Consider the following 26,160-nt stretch of genomic DNA (forward strand, 5'->3'; position numbering starts at 1 on the left):
ATCAATTAAAAAAAAGAAAGGAATTTTACTTACCACAACGAAAGATGACGTGAGGCCAGCAGGGGGAGGAGGTAGGGAAGGGCGGTGGCAGGGAACGATTTGTTCTCTTTTTATTTACGTATGTACATAATAAACTACGTAATAAACACAAATGAAATAACATTGCTAAACTAATTTTTATTTTTGTTTTTATTTTAATCAGTTTGTAGTTAGAAATAATGGTGATGCCTTTGGAAGGTTTTATGCTTTGCTATAATTTCATGTTTTGCTTCCATCGAAATCATTTTCTTGGGTTTTTTCTTATCACCTGCTTTGTCTTTAGCTTTGAGACCCATGGTTAATAATAAAATAGACAAAATAACACGAAAAATAGGCGCAAATACAACGAACTAAACAACGACGTGTTAACATGCAGCACCAACAAACAAACAGACTGAACGCCATTTATCGGTCGCCTATACAACTAACACTCATCGCAAAATCGTATCTCAAATTATTTCGTTGTATATCAAAGCTTATATTTTCGCAAATTTTGCTGTTGTATCTCAAAAACATTCGTATATTAGGGCAATCGTATGTCAAAGTTCCAGTGTAATTTGATCAGAGAGAGAGAGAGAGAGAGAGAGAGATTAGATTGGGGAGAGAGACGACCGATGGAGAGAGTGAATGAGAGAGAGAGGCGATGAGAGCGAGGAGCGACGCCTTGGCAACAATGGTCACCGTCTCGGGGATTGACGTAACATTTATTTTCTGAACAGATAGGACAGAAAAGTGTTCGTTTCATTAAACGGCCTCTGACTCATAGCAGGAAATGTTTTGTTGATACTAATATATAAGCCTATTTAAAGATACGTTTACTTTAATTAGTCTATATGATACGTAAATAGTAATCAGCTGTTCTTGTAGCCCTCAAGATTTGGCAAAATCACTCCAGGTTGTACATAAAAACTTCAAGAATGTAGTGTCACCAGAGGATTACAATAGTTTTTACCTTCAAGAACCAGCATTCTTTTATGAAAATAACCCTATGGTTGTACATAAAACTACAGGAAACAACATGTAGTGTAACCAAAGGATTACAAGTAAGGTTTTTTTGGTTTATAAACTTTTTATTAGTTTAAGACATATTTCCAAGCGTCGTTCCGGCTTACGACGATTTTTCGGCTTACGACGGGTCTCAAGAACGGAACCCCCGTCGTAACCCAGGGGACGGCCGGTATAATATATATATATATATATATATAATATATTATATATATAAAAATAGAATAATATAGGAATGTTTAATTATATAATATAATAATTAATAATTATAAATTATATTAATATAGTAATGGTACTAATATAAAATAAAATATATCATAAGATATATATATGGATATATATATATATGATATATAGATATATATACATATATATATAATATAATATAAATAGATATAGATAGATATAAGAATATATATATATATCTTTACTATTAGATATATAGAATATATATATATATATAGATATATATATATATAGATATAGAATATCTATATGATATATATATATATATATATATACGTATATATATAGATAATATAGATAATAAATATATAGATATATATAGATAGTATCTGTATAGAGATAGTAATATAATATATAGTTAGTATGGTTTATATAATAGATAATTAGTTAGAGATATATATAATAGATATAGATGCTATATATAAGGGGTAATATATAATTATATATATATAATATATATGATTAGGATATTTTCCGAATGTGAATATATAGTATACTATATATATTATATAATAGTTATTATAAGATATATATATATCTAAGGTATATACTATTAGTATATATATAATGAATAGTAAATGATAGGTGTATCTATAATGATAATATATAGAGATATATATATATTATATATATATATATATATATATATATAATATAGTATATATATATAATAATATATATTATATATATAGTAGATATAATATATATATATAATATATATATATAAATATATACTAGATATATAATATATATATTATATATATATATGATATATATATAATATTTATGGTATATATATATAGGATATATATATATACTATATATATACATATTATATATATATATATATATATATATATATATATATAGATATAATATATATATATAAAAGAAATATATATACAGGATAATATATATATAGATATATAGATAATATATATATATATTCTATATAGATAATATATAGAATATAGAATATATATATTATAATTTAGTATATATATATATATATATATAACGTATATATATAGATATATATCATATATATATATATATATAGATATTATAAGATCTATATATAATATATTAGATATATAATATATATATATATAGTATGATATATATATATATATATATAATTTTCATAATAATTATATATATATATAAGATATATATATATATATTAGATAAATTATCCTATATATATATATATATTAACATATATATATATATATATATATATATATATATATAATATAGTATATATAAATAGTATGTTATACCTATTATAGATATATATATATATATAATATATATATATATATATATATATAATTATATATCTATATATATATATATATGTTGAGGTCAAGTTCCTTGCTATTACAACAATCATGGCATACAAGGTATTGTTGTTGGAACTCTTGAGTTTTGGTTTTGGAATTAATTCTAATATAGAAATTGTTAATTCCCTTCTCCATTCTTTTGCACTGCAAAGGCCAGCTTCTCCAAGACTTCCCTTTATTAGGTCTCTGAATAAGGTTCTTAGATTCCTGTGATTCCCTCAGTTTAGTGGACTCCCTACAACTATTACTCGCATGCTCCATAAGTCAGTCTTCTTGAACACTTTGGAGTGGACTCTCTTAGAAGGGGGGATAACATTTCATACACCTAGATTTAATTTACTGTTGTCACGTGGCCTATCATTCCTGACCGCAAATGGGAACCCTTTAAAGGGAAAATCCCCTTTTCTGATGAAGGAGCTCAGTATTTCAGATGAAACAATATGCCTGGTTCAAGCACTCAAGGTTTACTTTGATGTTATGTCAAACATTCAAGATGGTCATCTTTTTTTCCTATACCTTGTTACAATGGGTATGAAAAATAAAGAAAATGGCTGATATTTTGTGACTATACTTTGGACCTAACATTTATCTGGGTTGTTGGGATTTATGTATTAGGGGTTAAGCCATTTCATCACTTGTGAGTTTCTTTTGTAATCTCTTGAGGACGAACATTGGCTACGCTTTCAGAAAACAGGTTGTGACTTATGAAACACCTTTTTTGGTAGCAGATGTAAGTCCTGAAACTCATCCACTTTCCTGGGCAAAAAGGCATGGAACTGGGGAGAACACTGCTTTAGCACAGACCTAGCATGCAGTGTCACAGCGGCTACCAAAAATAGGATTTTCCTGCATCAGACGACAGCAAATGCAAAGTTTTATAAATAAAGAAATTAAATTTTGTTTAAATCGTTATCAGTTTAGATAGTTATATCATTATTAAAGAATTGTAAGTTATTAAGTGAAACTAAATTAGATAGTTATATCATTATTAAAGAATTGTAAGTTATTAAGTGAAACTAAATTCTATTATTACAAACATTTTAGGCTATCCCTATGAGATGTAAGATTTTTTACTCAGTAGTCTGGTTAATAATAATAATAATAGTAATAATAGAACATGTAAATTAGGCAATATTAGATCTCTTTCTAAGTGTTACAGTACAACTGTGCCGTGTAGAGAATTTTTTTTCTTTTTCTTATTTTTACCTTACTCTAAGAATTTACCTTCATAACTGAAAAGTATTTATAATGTTTAAAGAACATTGTGTTTATATAATGATGCCATGAATAATTTTACTATGATACATTATTTGTAAATACTTAAAATCATCAGTGCTGTTACTAACTACATCCTTTTCTTTGTTAGTTCACCGTGATATAAAGCCACATAATGTGCTGCTTTCAACTCCAAATTCTAGAGGAGAAGTGAGAGCCATGATATCTGACTTTGGGTTGTGCAAGCGATTAGAAACTGGTCGAATGTCATTTTCAAAACGTTCAGGAATCACTGGAACAGAAGGCTGGATTGCTCCAGAGATGATGTTGAACACATCTCGACCGGTATGTTGTATATTGATATGTTTTGTGTAAATGACTGAATTTTGATGATGGAAACAGTAGAAAGATGTATTTGTGCAGTAAGGAAATATACTATATTGTTTACAGATGTTTTAGACATGCTATAATTTTCAGACTTGCAAGGTTGACATCTTTTCCCTTGGCTGTGTCTACTATTATGTTCTCACCAGAGGAAAGCATCCGTTTGGCTCGGTCTTGGACCGACAGTCCAACATTATCTCCGGCAGATACATGTAAGAATGTTTTGTATGTTCATACATTGTAAAGTATTCAGAGAAATCACACCAAGGAGCACTAATAGCTATACATTTTATTTCCTTTTATTTCCTCTGTGTAAAAGTGTGTTATCATTATTTTATTTTGGTATTTCCCTTGCTTAATTATATAGAAAAGGTGAAATTGGAAAGCATTCATTCTTATTATTTATTATTGAAAGAACAAATTACTTCTTTACAAAGCATTTTTTTGGGTTCAGAGTGAAGTGTGAAATGAATACAGTAGCACCTCAACATAGTGAATTTTGTTCCGTAGCAGACTTGCTTTTGTCTGATGAAAGTGGTTAAGTTATTTTTTGCTTAGTGGAAAGTCCAGCAAGTTTGATGGGGTTATTGGGTGGTGGACTGAAAGGTCCAAGAGAGTGACCTCTCTTCATTAGCTAATAATCCACTAAGATGCTGTAGATATTGGATATTGAACAACCAAACGCATAACTGAGGCTTTCCTGTTTGAGCTTGTGAAGGTGGATGGTGAACAAACGAACACACATATGCAACCAGCACTTTCCTGGTTGTGTCTTTTGAGGGTGGACAGGGGATGAACAAATGCACACACACAGGGCTTTCCTGAGTGCACCTTTGAGTGTGTATGGTGAATGAACAAACACACAACCATAATCAAGGCTTTTCAGTTGTCTTCCACATAAGAAAATGAAAAAGGTATGCCTCAGAAAATGCCCAACAGTTTCGTCCTCCAATGGACCTCTTCTTGGAGCGTTTATTAAGGAAAGGGTGATAAAAGGTCCTCCAGCCATTTTGACAATTTACGCATGAAAAAACCCCTGCTAGATATTATGGGGCATAGAGGAATCCCGTCTCTGTTTTTGGGAGGCCATAAAAATAGGGGAGAGAGGGGTTGATTATCTTGAACGACTAATAATTCTATGTTCTTCTTATTATGGCCTATGGTTCTTACTGATTTGTTAAATTGGGCAGCAATATTAGTTGTGGGATCTTTCGTTAATTATTTTAGGTCTCTGCATCATTTAAAAGTTCTTGAACTTTACTGATATATGTCTACTTATCTAAGAGGACTATTTTCCATCTTTGTTTTTATTTGTGATTGATATCCTCCCTTTCTCCTAGCCTAATTAAAGCATTTTGGAATATATTCAGGAGCAAATTTGCTTTTTTTTTCCCAAAATTATCTGATTCAATTCCTGAGTTTGATGAAGAGGAAATTATGTACAGGCAGTCCCTGGGTTACGACGGGGGTTCCGTTCTTGAGACGCGTCGTAAGCCGGAACATTGTCAAAAACCCTAAGAAAACCATACTTTTAATGCTTTAGGTGCATTCAAAACTATGTAAACTGCATTCTTATTGAATTTTTCATCAAAAAAACCTTTAAATATGGATTATTTTGCATTTTTGGTGTCATATTTCATCTGCCAGATCAGCATTTGTAGGCGTCGTAACCCTGGAAATAATTTCTGATGAATATGATTGAAAAGCGGCGTAACCTCGGAACGTTATAAGCCGAGACCGTCATAACCCGGGGACTGCCTGTAGTTGCATTCTTTAAAAATTTGTTACTATATGTCTTTGTTGACCTAGAGAGTAAAAGTTAGAAATTGTAGTGACATCTAAGTGGAATTCACAGAGCCAAGTAATGCATATGCTAGAAATGTATCTCATCTTATGCCATATTATAAATTGAATTGGAATGACAGTCTGATCGTATGAAAACCTTGAAGATTGCAGTCTGAAAGGAACTAAAAATATCTTAGTGTTTTTAGTGTTCAGAAGATAAATAAATAAAACTAGAAATTAATTTATCAAAGATTTTGCTAAGAACTGACAAGAAGGCCAACATCAAAAAACACCTTGTTTTGGTTAAGGGAGGTCATTTCAAAAGTAAACTGACCAGTCTCAGACTGGACTGCTCTTTCTGTACTAATGTTTGTGTGTGAGAGCTCAGTGCTTCTTTTCTATATCAATCTTAAGCCAAGATGTTTGTTGGAAGTGTTGACTGCTTAGCCACAATTTACCGGAGAGATTACTCTCAAAACTACATGGATGCATATTGCCATTTTTTTTATGGGTAGGCAGACATCCTGTCTTTCTGTATGCGTGTTGGGGCCAGTATTGAGAACATGGAGGAGGTTCAGCATGCAACAGGATGACCAATATCTAATTGCTGAGTTGGATGAGAAGATGATATTGTTGCATGCTATATAAGTTCAGTACATATGATCCTGTTGACAAGAATAGAAAATTATGGACTTGATTCATAGTTATACTGTATTGTGGAGGGCAACTGTGGTGGACTCAGAGAGAGAAGTCTGAGGAGGTAGAGAAAAACCAACCTTGAGGTAATCCTCATCATACTGAAGTAAAACCAAGAATAGGTTAAACCAATCATAAGATAACTCTGTAACTCCGCAAAGCTTGAAGTTCAGGCTAACAAGTACAGTTTTTGTTTTATGAGCATAAAATGCCCAAAATTACTATTAATCATGTCTGAGGAATCACAAGAGCAAGTCTTGGAGGTGCTTTAGTAATTTTGAAATGTTATACTATCATAGTACAGTGGTACCTCGACATACGAAAGGCTCAACTTACGAAAAACTCGAGATACGAAAGCAAATACGAAAATTTTTTACAGCTCTACATACGAAAAGTTTTCAAGATATGAAAGGTTGTTGCTGTAAAGTCCCGAGATTCGCGCGGACCACCGAGAACAATTTTAAAACTCCTGCGCCGCCAGCTGAGTAAACTCGCCACCATCCTCCCGCTCTCCCATTGGTTCCTGATGCTAGTCACCCCATAAGATCCTGCTCTCCTATTGGTCAGCATCTACCCCTTGTGCTTTATGTATTCTATTGGTAAAAGGATGCTGTAAATTGAAAAACTTATTCATGCAATACATTTAATAAAAAAAACATTAGGTAAAGATAGAATAGAATAGAAATAGAATGTTATTTTACTGTTTGGTAGTTTCAGTAGTTGAAGAGAGATAATGAAAATTTATGGCTTACTGTGTAAAGTGATTGCTTGGCGATTGTTCAATACTCGTAAGTGCTGGATGTAAACAGAAGTTTGGAAGCTTTTTTTTTTTTTGTTTGTTTATATGTTAATGGTACTTAATAATTATTTGAAATGAGTACATGCAATACATTTAATAAAAAATTTTTGAATTAGATATCATAAAATATAAAATAAATTAGACTGCCAACAAATACGTATTTTTTAGAATTCTTCTTCTGTTTTAATATTACGTATGTTTCATTATAGCTGTCAGTAACTCAGTATCTCCATTAGGTAAAGATAGAATAAAGAATAGAAATGAATGGTTATTATACTGTTTGGTAGTTTCATTAGTTGAAGAGAGATACTAATGAAAATTTATGGCTTACTGTGTCCTAGGAAAAGTGATTGCTTGGCATTCGTTCAGTACTCGTAAGACGGTAAGAGCTGAATGTAAACAATCGATTGGAAGGTTTTTTTTTTATTTGTTTGTGTATTATAGTTAATGATTAAATTAAATAATAATTATTTGAAATTAGTACATACTGATTATTTATACATTATATTGGCATATTCTAAGCTTTTAGCTTCTTAGGTTTAGATGTCAGAATCATAGACTAGGCTACAGTAGCAACCGCTAACATAGGCTAGGCTTATTGCTAAGGGACATATGCTGAAGTCCTAATATATGCAGTAAAAAGGGGGTTGAACATTACATGCAGTTGAATATTACTCAAGTATGTACAGTATTTTGCCTTTTTGGAGTCATATTTCTTCCGTCGGATCGGCGTTGTAACCCTAGAACATGTGTTTTAGCCCTGGAAATATAATTTACTGGGGTGTTTTTCGAGGGCTTGGAACGGATTAGCCATTTTACATGTAAAATGTGGTCCAAGATACGAAAACCAAGATACGAAGGGCGCCTCGGAACGGATTAATTTCGTATCTCGAGGTACTACTGTAGTATCTTTCTTGATATTTATCATAGGTAAAATTTTGAGGGTGTTTTTGCATGAAAAATACATATTGTATATTTAAGAATATTAAAAGTGATGATAATGGCAGTTCCTGGTTAACGGGGGCTGAGGGGGGTCCGTTCCCAGCTGAGAACTGCTAACCGTAAATCGGTGATAATATAATAGCACTGATAACCCGCTCATCAGTGTCGCTACCCAGAGATCGGTACCGACAAACTGCTTACCGACACCAATAAACTGCCTACCAGCGCCAAAAATAGAGTTAGGGGCGTTGCTAGACAAGCGTCTTAAAACCAGATTGCCTGTAACCAATGCCACAGGTAAACTGTGACTGGATACAGTAAATGCAAAAATAACCATCCTTATGCTATTGAGGCATGATATTTTTTCTTTTATTGTATATATCTTAATGAGGATCTCATCAGGAATTTAAGATGATTAGCTATTACAACATGTAAATGGGAAGGCCCCACTCTGTGTCCTAACTATCAGGAATGAAGAATGTTCACAGTCAGGGTAGCAGGTGTAATATGGGATTCACCATTCAGGTACGTATCTCCCAGCATAACAACAGCTCTTCTTATTTACAAGAAGAAAGTACTGTGCAACAGTTCTTATATGTGTTAGTTGCTATTGCTTACCTAAAATAAAAGCTTTGTTTTTTGATGCATGTGGGAAATATATTATTTGAAATTTTTTGTAGTCTTCAGTAGGCATATTTTTAATTTTGTGGTCTCCTGCTATAAAAATACATTACAGACTGCAGTGAGGGCTTAATATGATTGCTTGTGGGGTTTCAGGGCCATAAATTTTTTTTTCTTTTCTCAACAATTTTTCTTCTTTATTACAGATTGCAAGAGCTTGAAGATGATCATCACATTGTATCAAAAACTCTAATCGAAAAAATGTTAAGTAGTAAACCTTCGGAACGTCCGCCAATATCTGCCATATTAAAGCATCCCTTTTACTGGACACGAGAGAGGGAACTATGTTTCTTCCAGGTAAGCAAGTTTCAGAAACTTTTCGGGTGTTTATTTGCTTAGGTTTTTCTCATTTTTATACAGGCATTCCCCGGTTATCAGTGGCCTTGGTTGATGGCGATCTGGTTTCATGGCCCCTCGCTTGTCTTGTGCCATGAAATCAGCAATTTTCAGCGCCATAATGCACCGAGTTCCGGTTATTGGTGCCAATAATAGAGTTATGGTGCCAATACATACTTAACAGAGGTGCCTTTAACCAGTCTTGGTGCCACATTCCAGTTAAGGGCACCGTAAGTGCCATAAATGGCCGAGTTTTGGTTAATAGTGATTTTCACTTAACATCAAGCTTATCGGAATGGAACTCCTGCCGATAAGCGGGGACTACCTGTATTAAGCTTAGTCAATTTTTCATTACAATAACCACATTTTCCTTACTAGGTAATTGAGTACACTTTGTAGCAATTGTTTTGTCACTAATAATAGGGATTGTAAAATTTTATTGGAGAAAGTTGAATAGTAAAGAATTTATACTGTAATTTTGAATGTCCTTTATGATTTGTTAAGGAACTAACTTATGATACTCTTCTGTTAGAATTTGAGTTTTAGCTTTTTATTTCATGATTACTTAGCAGAGAAACTGTGGGTCCTCAGTTGATTCATACCCCCAATTATACTTTCAAATTTATTTTTAAAATCTTGTCATAGAAAACTCTAAATTAGTCAGTTGTTTGTAGTGTTTAGTACTGATAGAAAAGGTACTTCATGTGCAGTATGATATAATTCATTCATATAAATAGGGTCATTTTGGTAATCCAAATGATCATTTCTTGTGCCAAGAGAGATGTAGGGTGGGGGATTAGGTAGCTCCTTCAGTGTCAGAAAAAGTATACATTCTACAATTCTTTGAAAAGAAATAGAAGAGATATGTTGATTCAGTGACTAATTGCCTGTAACTTGGAGTAGTAATACAAGATGAATTGTGTGTGACCATTAAGTAAGTATGGAATAGACCCAATGGAAGAGTGTTTTTTTTTTGTGTTGTTAATTCATTGCATATACTAAGACTCCTTTTGGTTTGCATTAAACAAAAACACACACACGCATTCCAGTGCCATTAGCAGCTTAGAGTAGGTTATGATTGCTTTATAAGAAAATAGTATTTTTTTCCTTTTTCTCTGTATATTTCATAAGTTAATGCTGTAGAATATTAGTAAAGGTGGCCTGCGGTTAACGGCGCAATCGCTCAGTGGTGAATCGGTTTTACGGCTATCTTAAAAAATATTTATAAAAAAAATAAGGCATTTTAAGGTATTTTTACCGCACATTTTTCAGTTAACAGTGCCGCTAGCGCTGTTGTCTAACAAGTTCATACATTTGTAGAAATGCCATTCAGACCGTAAAGGTTATGCAAATTATGTTAACAGATTTTATGGAGAGTTATTACATAGGTATTAGGGTAAAATATCTGCCTCTGACGCTGTTCTATGCCGATAATATCGAGTAACATAAGTGCAAATTTAGTTATGGATGGATGTGTTGATTTATAAATGTTCATGCTTTTATGTTTAAAATGTGTAAGAAAATGTATTACGTATAAGGTATTTTTATTTCTGCACAGAAATATGATACGAAGGCAGCTTTTGAAACTGCCCTTCACGTTATTAAATACGATGTTTTTTCATGTTCTTAATTGTGAGCTGCCGCCTGCCGCTCTTCTGAAAATATTGTGTTGAAAAAAGTGCAAATTAGTGATTGATGTGTTGATTTTATAAATGTTCATGCTTTTATGTTTAAAATGTTCATGAAAATGTATTACGTATAGGGTATTTTTATTTCTGTGCAGAAATATGATGAAAAGGCAGCTTTTGAAACTGCCCCTCAAGTTATCAAATATAAGAGGTTTTTTCATGTTCATTCTTGTAAGCTGCCTTCTGCCGCTCTTCCGAAAATATAGAGTTGAAAAGAGTGCAAATATTTAGCGATCAATGTGTCGAGTTTGTAAATGTTTATGCTTTTATGTTTAAAATGTGTATGAAACTATATTACGTGTAGGGTATTTTTATTTTTGTACATAAATAAGATTAAGGCAGCCTTTGTAACTACACTCTATGTTGTCAGGGGATGTTTTTTCATGTTTGTTCTTGTCCGCCACTGTTCCGAAAAATGCAAGGTGTTATTTTATTAATTATGCATCTTTTCCATAAATCCTTTAAAAACTTATATATTATTTCACTGTATCCAATAATACTGTATGTATTCTCATATAAGTGTATTATAAAATACTACGGCAAATTTAAGCCAGTATACCGCGAAGCGGCCAATGTTTTGGTTTTAAATCAGCTGATGGCGAACACGGGTTTGTTTCGCCATATTTAACGCAATTCTGCATGAATTTTCTTGCTTCTTGTTGGCATAAACGAATATCTAGATACTTGACTTTTATGAGACAAGGTTATTTTTCCTTATACGACATGTTTTTAGGTGGAAATATGAATTGAATATGTCTCATTGTGATTGTGAACTTTTTTTTTCGTTAACAGATTACGTTGGCAGTATGTTTATTGCGTAAAAAAATTACGTGATTCCGTTCGCAATTTTCCTTTATATCATCGTAATACAAACTTTACGTTATCTTATATCGGCGTGAAACCAACAGTAAAATGTGTTCTTTCAAGCACAGTAGTTTTGATTAAAATTATTTTATCTCAATTTTATCTATGGTTGTGTTTGATGGCAGACGTTTACTGGAGTTTTATACTTGTTGCTGATGCACGATAATAGTCATTAGCTGCTTGAACAGTTTTCTCAGCTTCAGCTATAACTAGTTTAAATTTAACAGTATATTTCCTGATTGATTTTTTATCTATATTGATCTTTGATCTATAGCGAATAATATTATTACATTAAGATATCTCAGTTCTATTCTATACATAACGCCATTTATAACAACTACGGTAATAGTGTACTGTAGTACGATGATTGAAATACAAGCCAAACTGATGTTATCCAATACGGTTGTACTTAGAAAAAAAAAGTCATTTCACATTCGGTTGTTCATGGCTGTACAAGTTTATGTAACGAGTATAACGTTAAAACCATACTTTCATAATTCTCTATTGCTGTTTTTGAACTTATGTAACTAGAAGATGGGATAAAGTTAGGCTATTGTAATTTGGTCTCTCATAAAATCGGATTATTGTAAGACGAATTATCATAACTTGAACACTACTGCTACCTGTACACTGTATAAAACCTTATTATATCTTTACATACTCTAGACACCCAAAGGATTAAAGCTAGGCTTTTTTCACTTTACAGTATTTAGAATAATATAATGTACTGTATAGTAAATTCTATAGATCTATACTGCATAAATATAATTTTACTTATTGCATCATCGCTGGATTAAGGTGCCGTTTGACTGATTTAGGGCACTGTTAACTGGTCTAGAATTTCAAGAGGTGTGCAGCGGCCGTAAGCTTTAAAATCGCTTAGCGTCAAAAATCACTTAGCGTCGGCGGCCAGGAACGGAACCCCTGCCACTAACCGAGGGCCGCCTGTACTTTGTCCATTTGCATTTCTTCCTCTTTCCATTGATGTTTTTTTTCTTAAGTTGGCAACCTCAAAGTTTGCCCAGTCTGAGGTGCTCCATGTTTTTTAGTCTAGATCTTAAGGATTAAGAAAGCTTTCAGTTGGAATCCAAAATAGTTTTGCAACATATTAAAAATGCTATATGGACATGTTGCATTAAGTCAGTACCAAGCTGCTGACACGAGTGCATTTTAACCAGATTGAAAGAGAAATAAGAGTCTCGCCAAGAGTTCTTCCGTTTCTTCCATCCTTCTGCATTTCTTGTTTTAATATTTTTCCTATATAATTTAAGAAAGGTAGTGAATAATTACTTATTACATCAAAATGTATAAAATATGTTTTTATTTTAACAATACATGAGCATAAAACATGACTGGAACATTTTTTTTTTCAAAGGATGTTAGTGATCGTGTTGAAAAGGAAGGTTGTAACAGTTTTGTTGTTACGTGTCTTGAGCGTTGTGGTATAGATGTTGTTAGAGGTGACTGGAGGCTGCATATGCATCCTATAATTGCCGAAGATTTACGTAGATTCAGAGACTACAAAGGAAATTCTGTCAGAGATCTTTTAAGAGCATTAAGAAACAAGGTGAGTGGCATGACTGAGATTTGTCATTTCAATTACTTTTATATTGTTATATGGAATATACACACATTCTTATTTGAAATGCTCTGTATGTATCCTCACTGCCATTTGAAATGAATGATTTCATTCCAAATATTGTTTGCCTGTGCTTTGTCATTAATAATTAAGGAACATGAGAGATGCAACAATAATGAATCATTCATAGCAAACCCATCATACATATTGAGCCCAGGTCATAGTTGCCATGTTCCAAGACATGCTAGTTGTTCAGTTACAAAGCAAACCTTCGGTCTTAACATTAGGATAATACTAGTGCCAAGCTGGAAACCGGTAGAATTAATAACAAACTTGTGAGATCCAGGGACTATTGGCATCTATACCAGGTCATGGGGCATTGTAGTTCCCAGAATGCCCTTGGCGTCTCGTGACCCATCAGTTACTTTCCTACCGCCTTTAAGATAGGATGTGATTACTTTCTATCTGTTTTAAAGCTGGTTTAGTTTGCCCGATTTTATTCATATTTTCCTTTTTTCTCTCTTTGGGTGATCTCAGTGTGGATGTGATCTGCTAGGTGTGTGTATGTTGCGAGATGGAGAATTTTGCTTCACCAACGGAAATTTCTTTGGGTTCTCGCAAGAGACAAAGGAAATGCCCTGGAATGAGTAGGTTTCCTAGCTGGTACCCACCAACCTTTTATACCCGCAGCACTGTTTACTAACCTGTTTTACTTTCCGTATTGAAACTACTATTGCACAATCCTGCATTTGCCCAACTGCCAGAGCATATTCTGCTGTTCTCATGTCGGACAACACCATGGTGGTAGCCTATGTTAACAAACAGGGAGGCCTGGTTTCTCGTCAACTTCACGCCTTGACCATCGAAGTTCACCAGTGGGCGGTCAGCAATTCGGTAGAGCTCTAGAGCTCTCAGCCAGGTATATCCCAGGCAAACGGAATGTGGTTGCAGAGAAACTCAGTCATCGGGATCAGATCCTATGCACAGAGTGGTCCTTTCATCAAGTGGTAGCGGACAAGCTTTTCCAGGTTTGGGGGAGACCCATGCTGTACCTTTTTGCGACTCGCTTCAACAGGAAGCTGGAGATATTTTGTTCAGTGGTCCCAGATCCTTTAGCATTGGCAGAGGATGCATTGCAACATCCCTGGGACAACCTGGAGGTGTATGCCTTCCCTCCATTTTATTTGATCCATCAAGTTCTGAACAGGCTAATGAGTTCACAGGGTTTCAGGATGACTTAGGTAGCCCCTCTGTGGCCTCAGGCAGAATGGTTCCCAGATCTGCTGTCGTTGTCATAAGTTCCAAGGGAGATTCCCCCTTGGCGACATCTGTGTCAGCCGCATGCGGAAAGGTTCCAACAGTCAGTAGAATCCTTGTCTCTTCACGGTTGGAGGCTATCAAGTATCTCCTCTGAGCGAGAGGCTTTTCTCAGAGAACAGCAGGGCATATGTCCAGCAGTCTCAGAAAGTCAACCTCCACGGTTTACCAAGGCAAATGGGTGATCTACTGTGATTGGTGTCGTAAATGGGGTTTTTCTCCACTCACAACCTCTATTCAGTGAATAGCAGACTTTTTAACCTTCTTCAGAGACGAGAAACGTTTGTCCATTTCTGCTATTAGAGGCTACAGGGTGACCCTGAGTTTGGTGTTACGCCTTAGAGGTATCAACATCTCTTCCTGGGAACTTTCCTTGCTAGTTAAGGGGTTTGAGCAGTCGAGTTCTCCTAGAGAGCTCAAGCCTCCAACGTGTGATGTTTACTTGGTTCTTGAGCTTCACTAAAAGTCCATATATATATATATAATTGAGCCCTTGCGTCGCTCATCTGACAGGAACTTGTGTAACTCATAGTTGCCCTTAACAGGGCACTTTTGTATCTTACCTAAGATGATTGTGTGGATGAGAGAATGAGTGAGTTGGCTGGTCTCCTTCTTCCTCTTGTACCTTTCCTTCTTCCTTCGGGTGGGTTAAGGAATAGACACGTCATTCGCTGGACTGGTCTGATACAGGTGAGTAAGGTAGTCATACTGATAGTGTGGTCGCTTAATATACAAATATCAAACCCTCTATTTGGTAGCATATGCTCTATTCCTTGGCAAGGAGGAGTTGAGAGTAGTACAAACCCTGGTGTGTTGGTTTGCTATTGGACAGTCAAAGTTTCTCTTTGGTTCCCTATACATTGGTTCTCCCATATATCATTGTACGTCACTCAGGGTCTTAGTGGTTAGATATCAAGTTATCTAGCTTCTCAACGGGCTCCAGTCCCTCTCCAGAAGTCATTTCTTCTGGAAGCTGGACTGGTGGGTAGGCCCCCAGCCAGTTTAGGATGTCTTGGGAGGTACCTCCCTCCAAGTATGAGTCTATCCTATTGTTAAGACCGAAGGTTTGTTTGCGTAAGAACAAATGACAAATTTTCTAAGACAATGTGTATTTTTCATAGATACAAACCTGAGGTCTTAACATTATACTGCCCACCTCTAGCCGCCCCTCTGTGTGTTAAGACATCCTGAGTTGGGAAAGACTGACGCGTTGGTGTAGGCAAATGGTCTTTGACCATTCTTCACCCGATCTTTGCATACGTTGCCAGATATCACAAGATTCTTTGCTTTCATCTGTTTTTTAACTGGATCTATCTAGGCGCTAGAAATGATCCTATTGTTAAGACCTCAGGTTTGTAGCTATGAAAAATACAAATTGTCTTGGAAAATTTGTTATTTCAGAAGTTTTGGGTAATAAATCAGACAATCACTATTTAACCTAAAAGATTTATTTAGTGTTAGCTTATTTACAAAAGATTACAGTCAGTACAGGTTAGCTCTGAATTTGCACAGATAGTACTTAACTGAACCAACCTGCCTAACCAGTAGCTAACCCACCTAAGAACACAGTCAGTCATTAATGTATTACCTAAACTATGGTGGCCATCATATTTATGATAGCTCAAAGGTAATTTCATCGTAAATTATTTTTACAACAGTTTTATGAGTACTACTTTAGTAGTGTAAATGGTGACAACAAAATACTGTGAACCATGCACAGCAAGACCAGATTGGCATTTCCTTCTTTGTAAAGCTTGATTGATTTATGGAGTACAAAATCTGTCCAGCTTTAAAATAAGAACTGTACTTCAAATCAAGCCTAACCAGTTAAATGTTATGTAATGCATTGAATCCAGTGTTCATCAAGCACACGTCACAAGGCAGTCGTCGTCATTACTATCAGTGAAATTTTACTTTTAACACTTTTTCTTCATTTCAAGCCTTTCCACTACATACTCTTCCACTTAATTTATAAGCTCAGTCTAAAGTGGGAAATTTTAGTAGAAGACCTTTCAAAGACTGGACTGCACAATAGGTTTTAGCAACAGTTTAAAACACTGCACTACAGTTTTCATAAACATCAGCCAACAGTCATATGGTTTCACAGGCTGGGGCATTAAATATTGAAGTAGGCATGTGCTAGAGCTAATATTAACAACTTTCTACCATCCATGTCTGGTACAGGCAGCCCTTGGTTAATGGCAGGGTTCTGTCCCTGGCGACTTGCCGTAAGCCAAAAATTGCTGAACTTGAAGCATCATAATTATAATGGGAACAAATAGCACTTACAGTGCTATAAGCGCCGTAAGTGTGGGTAACGGTACCAAAAAATCGTAATTAACAGCGCTGTGAGGCAAGCACTGTAAGTCCGGAATAATGTAACCCAAACCTGACATGACCCAGGGACTGCCTGTACTTACTACACTTTTCACTTTCTAAAGCCTTTGCTTAACACTTTCAAAACATTTGAGCCTCACATATTGTCAAGGTGAACCCTCTCACCACCTCAGTCCTGCAATGAAAAGAAACCCTATTATTGTTAACAAAAGTAAGAAAAATATTTTTAAAAAATGAAATTTTTTTCAATTTAAAGTAATAGTGCACAAACCGGCCAATATATTGCCACCAGTCGTTCTTGCTACCACTCGTTGTTCTTGTATACAGATAGTCCCCGGGTTGTGACGGGGGTTCCGTTCTTGAGACGCATTGTAACCCGAAAATTGTCGTAAGCCGGAACATCATCAAAAATCGTAAGAAAAACTTACTTTTAATGCTTTGGGTGCATTGAAAACTATGTAAACTGCATTCTTATTGCTTTTTTCATCCCATAAACCTTCAAATATTGATTATTTTGCATTTTTGGTGTCATATTTCTTGTGCCAGATGAGCGTTGTAGGCATCTTAACCCTGGAAATAATTTCTGATGAATATAACTGAAAAGCGCCTTAACCTTGGAACGTCATAAGCCGAACCCGTCGTAATCCGGGAACTGCCTGTATTTATGGAATTCTAACCTTGAACTAACAGGGGGTGAAAGCAGGCACCAATATAATTAAGTTCTGACATCATAATCCTGTGGAATGATACAAAATAAACAAGTGACTCAAATATAAATATTGAGACTATCTCTGGCTAACTGAGTGAATGATTGTCCTGGGAGCAATAGTAATGCCAAAATGGTAAAATAAAATTACAGTATTTCCATGATATGCATACATTAAGGAGGCATTAATGACACATGAACATATTATTACAGTATTTCTATGATATGCTTACAATAAGGAAGCATTAGTGACACATGAACATATATTGTTATTATTAGGGAGGTATATTTATGGTACAATCAACCTCCTGTATTTGTGGACTCCGGATTCATGGACTCACGTATTTGTGGATTTCTCTCTGGAACATATACCCCTGTTATTCGCAGGAAATTCCTATCCACTGTATTTTTCTATGAGAAATATCCACAAATTCCTGTTTTTTTATCAATTTCATCATAAAACTTAAAAAAAACCAGGTACAAAAATTTTTAGCTGGTTTTTCTTGAGTTTTAACTAACAAAAAAGGCAGTTTGAAGCGTTTTTATAGGGGACTCCCAGCTATTCACAAGGGGTTCTGGTACCCATCCCCCGCCAATACGGGGGGAACACTGTATATGAACATAAGAATAAAACATTCGATATAAGGATACAAGAGAGTAAATGCAGTGAATGATAATTGAAACGAGTAATCTTTCTAGTACAGCAAATTTACTGTACCCCGATATCTTTCGTATACTGCCTCCCACACTCGTAGTGCACTTTCAAGTGGACTGCTTTCGTAAGCCTTTGAGAACAACATGGGGTCAATGGGAGGGATATCATGTAAGGACTGCTTTTCTAGGTTGGAGCTAGGGTCCGCAGAGGATAAGGGGGAGGGGTCAACAGTAGAGGGAGGTAGTTACTGGGCGAAAGAAACAATGGGTTTGCCACCACATATGACCTCTCGGGAGATGAATCTTGTAAGCCCTGGACCTTTCATATCCCACTACTGACACACTGACTTTCATTCGGTGTTTTGGGTGCATAAGAAGGAATTTTTCATTACAGGCAGCCCCTACTTATCTGTGGAATCGGTTAATGGTACTCTGGTTCTACAGCACTTTGTTAGCCAGATTTTAGGTGATGGCAAGTGGTTTTCGGCATCGGTAAACAGTTTAACGGTGTTAGTAAATGGTTTATTGGTGCCAGTAAGTGGTTTGTCGCCACTGATAAGCAGTTTAGTGGCACTTACGACATCGTAAACGCCATTTATTACCATAATTAGCACTGATTTCTGGTTATCAGCAATTTTTGGTTAGCAACACTCGCCCAGGAACAGAACCGCCGACGTTAACCAGGGGCTGCCTGCATTTCCTAATTTACCATAAGTAAGTTTTCTAAACAACAATCTTAATTGATTTGCTATTATTTTCAAGGCAGTAAAATGTATATATATTTTCAGCGAAATCACTACAGAGAACTAAAGGAAGAAGCCCGAATGGTCTTTGGTCGCATCCCAGATGAATTTATTTACTACTGGACTAGTCGTTTTCCTAGACTGTTACTCCATACTTGGTGTGCAATGCTGTGCGTAAAGAGTGAACCAATTTTCTCAAAATATTATGATTCTCAGTACAGTTTCTCTCAGGTGAGTTAATAGTACTATATTCTGCATGATTGAAATACCATTACAGTTATTTTATGCAGCTCTTGAAGCTAATCACATGTTGCCTTATGATTTTTTCAGTTTTACGTAATATGACATAGTATATGCGTTAGTTCTTTTATTATAGCCACAATGTCAGTTTTTCACTTCCAAAACATCCATTGCTACTCAGTTTTCAGGTTTTGCACTTATCAGTACATACCTTCATATAGTAGCATCTGAGATTAGGCTCTTTTTTTTTTCATATGTAAATGATCTGCTCTCTGTGTCATGACGGTGATAATTTTTAGGTAGACGTAGCTGATGCTGGCAGACTTCAAAAAGTGTCAGCTTGGTAATAAGAGCAGGTAGTATAATTAAGAATTGTGGAAGCATATTTGGTAAGGATAAGCAGGTTTAGTAGATTCATCTGCTGACATTTTTACATAATGGTTGTCATGGGTGTCTTTGGTCATTACTAATACAGTATGCAGTTGGGTGACAAATACAACAGGTACCATGTTTCATACTGCTGTAAGGCCATGAATATGGTGAAATAATCCCATTCCAGCACCCATTTGCATATGCAAATTATATACTGCATATATGTTGCATTATACTCACTGACGTGATGAAATTCAACATGAACGTGAATTCTGATACATGTTTTAGCATTCACTTTAATTTCTTTGACAGAACCTTAAAATAATTTATATTGCCATGGTCATTAACAGTTCAGTACAACTTCCAAGATCCAGGCTAAAGGAGGTGGGGTCATGCCAGATTTTTATAATTTTATGATCTGATCATGAGATGTAATACTGTTTTACCTCCAATATCTTATAATAGATTTATTTTATTAATGACAAAACGAATATAGATTTTTATTCAAAATTAATTTTCTAAAGGCTTAGTTTATGAAAGAGCAAGGGGGAGCAAGCTTATGATATAGTCACAAGACAAAACACTATCTTTGCCTTCTTATCTCCTAAAGAATTTTATTAATATATGATGAATGTAATCAATTCAGTAAATTTGGACTAGAAGTGCTGTTGGAAAAGTTTAGTTTATGATAAGAAATTAAACACCTGTTTATATCTTAAGCTGCCTGTTATCTACAAATTTTAGTGCTTATCTCTCAAATTTTCTTTGAACAAGCACTATGATTATTTTACTATGTTTACTGGTCATGTTTTTTATTTATGGTTCAATTCCATTAAAGAAAGACACACTGCACAGCCAAACCTTAACAGGTAATTCATGTTAATTTTTCTGTATCACACATTTTTTTTTTTTTTAGCAGTCACTAGAAACTAATGTTTTCATCTATTTTAAAGAATCTTGCAGGAGATTTTTCAAAGATTTTTGAAGTACTCTTGGAAACTACTGAATTGAACACCTTAATTTTGATAATTCAAATGCTGAGACTATCACTTAATCCTATCATCATTTAAATTTTTATGTCATATTTGTATCCATATGAGGAATCACATTTTATATACAGCTTCCCTGAATCAATATCAATGGTCAGTTCTGTTTCTGATCCTTTCAAAATGCTCCTTTAGTGTTTCTCAACATTTTTCATTTGAAGTATTTCTCATTTGCCACATGCCTCACATCAGGTTCATGAAATTTCATGTAACGTATATGAATTTTTTAACTGTAGTTATACTCCTTTCATTTATGATTTGCTGCAGCTTGGATTGTTCTTCTCTTTAACATGGTATATTTTTCTGTGACCATACTTTGACAATAGAAACACATTGTGACGTATAGTCCCCACTGTAATATTTTAGTCCTCTTGATCATTATGAATGAAGTCTTTCTCAAGTGGTTGATGTATTACATAATGTTCTGAGCAGCTGATTTATCAGGAAGGCTTGAAATATTTCCTCTATATTCTTGATATCTTGCAAATACTATTCATTTTTGTAGTTAGGTTGCTTGTGAGACCTTCTAAAGCTACACTCATACTATCATAATTTTGGGCGATTGTATGTCGTTTTTGCCAACATGATGTTTTCCAATGGTTCTCTGTCGGGTTTTAAAAAAACATCCGCCGGTATTGCCAATGCTTATCCATAGAGTGCTTCTGCCAGCGTTGCATTCAGTGCTGCGTGCGGAGCTGTTCATGGTCTCAGCAAGACCCACAGTACAGGCAGTCCCTGGATTTTGGCAGGGGTTCCATTCTTGGCAGGGTGCTTCCAAGCAAAACCCACCATTAACCAAAACTTGGTGATTTATGGCGCCAATATTGGTTAATGGCACCTCATTTAGGTATATTATAGCACCATATCTCTATTATTGGGGCCTTATGGCGCTGATAACTGGAACTTGGAACGTTATGGCGCCATTAATCGCCAATTTTATGGCGCTAGACAACCACCATTAACCAAGTCTGCCGATAACCAGGGAGTGCCTGTCATTCCTTTCTCCAACTCCCGCCGTGACATCTAGCGGTGAGTGCTAATTTGAGGGAGTGGTACAGCCATCGTCCATGTCTTATTCAAGTACTTTACTCATTACCTTGCTGTTTGCTTCTGGGTTATATGCTGTTGTGTGAACGAGTTTCATCCTGAGGCTGACTGCGAGGGAGCTCCATAAGGCGGAGGGTCCTGTTGCTGATTAACCACTGGTTCCATGCAACATAAAAACACCATAAACAAACATAAGGCAGAGGTGAAGTTGGCTCTGCCATCAATCGTTATGTATTACGGTACTCCATGCCTGCTGACCCAGCCTATTAGCTCTCACACACAACTCGCTGCTGTCTGCTGCCTTACTGGTGTTGTTTCTGGCTATCTGGTATTTTGGTCGATGATTGTGAAGAGATACCAGTACCCTGGCTCTGTGTGTCTCCTTATTTTTCAGGTTTGGCATGGGAGGCATTCTCTTGCCCACTTTTCATGTCCGCCTTATTCCCCACTAGATGTATCACTGTTACGGGGTTCAGGCAGTTGATCCACCTGATGGATGGAACAGGTTTGGGATGTGTTGATGGCTATCTTTCTCAGTCCTAATAGTAGGTATGGGTGAGGGCATCTGGTACTCGTCTAGCAGGCGATGGTCGTCTCTGTTGTTGATAGATAGGTCACCCCATGTAAGGATGGGTTGTCCCAATGTATATTCACTGTAGGTCCACATCATCCTTCCAAGCTGATGCAATTTTGGGATATGATATCCCAATCTGGATGGTGTTTGTTTGATGTTAATAAGAGTTTTTGGGGAGGGCATTGGCCACATTGTTGGAAGAGCCCTTCAAGTAGCTGAATGAGCAGGAGTGTTCGGCTACCAACAACAGGTGATGCTGCTGTCTTGCTGACCATCTGCGCTTTTGGCGAAGGCATGTACCAACAGTTGGTGGTCTTGCTATAGATGCCAACAGGTGACAACCATCGTCCATGTCTTATTCAAGTACTGCACTCATTACTGTGCTACTCGTGTCCGTTGCTGTGGTGAGATTTGTGAGAAACCTATGGATTAACGGAGAGATTAGTGTGGCAGCAGAGGTCAGTGATTTTGTGGCTAGGATGAAGTCTTTATTATGTTTTTCATACTAACATAATTTTTTAGGTTTTCCCTTTAAGCAATCATATATTGGAGCCATTACAGCAAGGATGGGTATGAAAAGGTGGTAATATCATTCCATGAATTCTTGAACTGCATTGATTGTTGTTTGCTTTAGAAAGTCGGTGATTGCTTAGACCTTTGTCGGGAGAGGCTTGACGCCTTCAGTGCTTATTTGGTGTCTCAGGAATTCCCCTATGTATGGACTGGTTTTGTGCATTCACATTTGTCCTTTTGGACTATGTAAGTCCATTTTCTTTGTGTATATGCAGGACCTAGCTCGTGTTGTTTGACGTTGCGGCTGAATATGAGTATGTTATTGACGTAAATGATGCAGAAAGGTAAGTTTCCCAGGATTTCATCCATCAGATGTTGGAATCACACACAAATTCCTAAGACCAAAGCAGCTGTTGTTGAAGGTGTACGTGCCAAAAGGGGTGATAATGGCAGTTTTATTTACGTCCTCCATTTGCAACTGGGACTTGGAGGTATCCCTTCAGTATATCAATCTTCATAAATATTTTGGCGCCCTCCATCTGGTTTGTTATGATGACGATGTTGGGTACTGGCCAGGTACTGTCTTGATGTTGAGTCTCTGGTAGTTGCTGCAGGGTCCCCATGTGAAAGGGCTGGAGGCTTTTTGGCATATTTCTGTTGTTCCATGTCCTGGAAAGCTTAGTCTGGCGTGGATAGGTTTTTCTGGGGTCAATTGTCTGAAACGGGCATGCACTAGGAACCTTCGTTGACTATTTGGTGCTGGACATGGTGCTTGTGGGTTTGCTCAGGTTGGGTTGCATGTCGTCCTTAAATATCTCCAGCAATACCTGTAAGAGGCGACTTATCTCTGGTGCTGGAGTCAGAATGGGGCTATAGGGGCAGGTTGCATGATCAGATGCTGTTTTGCTACATCCACCATCATGTTGTGGGCTTTCAGGAAGTCTACTCCTCAAGTGCAATTGTTACTTCTGCTTTGATGAATGTCCAGTTGTACTGCTTCCTGATGAACAACTGTTCATGGTCCTCTTCCCCCATATTTTTAGTGGGACTCCGTTGGCAGTAGACTTCTGTAAAGTGCTGGGGTTGGATTGAGGTGTTTGTGCGGGTTAGCTGGTAGAATGACTTGCAAGCACTGTTGACCAGGAACTCCATATTTGATCTTCCGTCTGTTATGAAAAAACATATGAAGTCATTTTGCCTGTACCCGGAAGAAAGAACAGAAAGTGGGTGCAGTTTCTCTTACAAGGCAACCAGTCTGCCCATCGCAAACATTAAACTTGTCGAGTTGCTGCTGTGACCCCTGTGCAAGTTTTTTTTTTGACATGCAGTTGTTTTACAATTTTAAGCCGCTCATTCCCAAACTTCCAATGGTTGGAATGTTCTTCTGTTTTGTTTTTGCTTTTTTTTCCAAATGAAACTCCAGTAGCAGTTTTGGGGGCAGTGGGGCCCTTTGGATCGCTATCCATCTCTGCATTGGTCTGCTGCTCTGGCTGTGGGGCTGCTGCTGCTACAGATGGTTGTGTAGGCTCAGTCAACTTGTGGGCCAGGTTGACAGTGTCATCCATCTTAAAGGAACTTAAGGTCCATGGTTGATGTGTTTGAGAAGGCCGCAACTATTTGGCAGGGTAATTTTGTGATTAGGACCCCTTTCACAATGTCCTACGTTGTCTCAGTGGCCATCTGTGGCGGGCATCGTAAACAGCCACTGCAGTTACTTGTAGACATACGATGGCCGTTGGTCTCCTATTGCTGCCCCATGCTGTCTAAGAACTTGTATGCTTTATAGGCAGGCGGCATGTGGAAGGATGACCTAAGTTGGTCCTTCAGCACTTCTTAGGTGACAGTGGTCTTTTGGTTGGTGAGCCATTCCACAATTTATTCAAGGATGTTGTCTGGCAGGAACTCGAGGCAGCATCGGCTTTGTCAGATTTGGAGGAGATCTTAGACCTTAAGAAGGTTTCCACTCTGAAGAACCAGGCCTCTGGGTTGTGAAGGGTGGCAGGTGGGTGCTTGCTGTTGCTGCGGCTTTGTTGTTGGATAGGCTGGTGCTGGCAGTGTGGGTCGTCTTTGGGGTCACTAGTATAATGAGGCAGCAAGTAAAGAGGCAGAGTTAAGGTGTGTTCTGATTTATTAATATAAAATCTCGGACAAGTCAAGAACTCTTGCGAGCTTAAAAGTAGCATTTGACATTAGGGAAGAGAGAGAGATTAAATACAACCCGATGTGTTTTCTCACATCTGGAAAAATGGTTAATAATTCTATATATACAAATTGGAAAGAGTTCAGCACATAAGGTGGGAAAGCTTGCAATGTCTGACATGCACTCGTAATTACAGTAGCTTCTGAAAAATGCGTTAAAGATTGTTTGAATCAGAAGCGTTGGATCTGTTTCTGGAGCATATTCGGTGCATCATGCAGATTTTTTTTTCTTTCTTTTTTGAGTGAGGATGCCCTTTGAGTCACAGCAATCAATAGGGGACTTCACAGTAGCATAGAGAAAAATAATCATAGTATGGTGGCTGATATGTACAACGTTAGCTAAGCTGAGTAACATTAATTTTATTAAAGTGATACTACAAAAATAATATCCGTGGTCATTTGCCAATTTTTATTGTAAACTTTTTAATAGGCTGTACCTTTCAAGCATGATTGATGATATTATTTGAAGAATTTCCCACAGAGTTCTACAGGGCAGTGTTTATAAGTTACATCAGTAGTCAACTACTCATAAAAGATTTTCCTATATACTACAATGTCAAAGATAACACATAGTAATAATAGAAACATAGGTATCATTAGGTTTCCAGTTCTCCAAATAGAAAAAAAACAGTGGTTATGTTTTCAAAAAGACAAATTTTAAATCAGTTTGTATTTTTCATAACTAACAAACCTGCAGTCTTTATACGTAAGGGAAATTCTCTAGCACCTGCTGGAGTCCGGTTAAGAAAATTACAAGGATTTTAGGGGCAACAGGAGTTAGCCAAGATAGTGGAAAGGAGGAGGGCA

General features: G+C 36.2%; 1 protein-coding gene and 1 long non-coding RNA gene across 5 annotated transcripts in view; one reads left to right on the forward strand and one right to left on the reverse strand.

Annotated features, from left to right (window-relative positions):
* The window catches only part of LOC135221922 (serine/threonine-protein kinase/endoribonuclease IRE1-like), a gene marked incomplete at its 3' end in the record, with an annotated part of 223,076 nt that overhangs the window by 171,500 nt on the left and 25,416 nt on the right, over positions 1-26,160 (forward strand). For 2 of the 3 annotated variants that reach the window (XM_064259946.1, XM_064259947.1), the window contains 5 exon segments: positions 4,003-4,196; positions 4,329-4,447; positions 9,285-9,435; positions 13,402-13,593; positions 19,408-19,593. In XM_064259946.1, coding sequence (XP_064116016.1) covers positions 4,003-4,196; positions 4,329-4,447; positions 9,285-9,435; positions 13,402-13,593; positions 19,408-19,593 — 842 coding nt within the window. 3 annotated transcript variants of the gene reach the window in all.
* LOC135221926 (uncharacterized) overlaps positions 16,481-26,160 on the reverse strand; it is a 189,201-nt gene continuing 179,521 nt past the window's right edge. For both annotated transcript variants that reach the window (XR_010316124.1, XR_010316125.1), the window contains exon 4: positions 16,481-17,434. This is a non-coding gene — a long non-coding RNA (uncharacterized LOC135221926). The remainder of the gene's footprint in view (positions 17,435-26,160) is intronic.

The sequence above is a fragment of the Macrobrachium nipponense genome, chromosome 3, assembly GCF_015104395.2.
Source record: "Macrobrachium nipponense isolate FS-2020 chromosome 3, ASM1510439v2, whole genome shotgun sequence".
Classification (NCBI taxonomy): Eukaryota; Metazoa; Arthropoda; class Malacostraca; order Decapoda; family Palaemonidae; genus Macrobrachium; species Macrobrachium nipponense.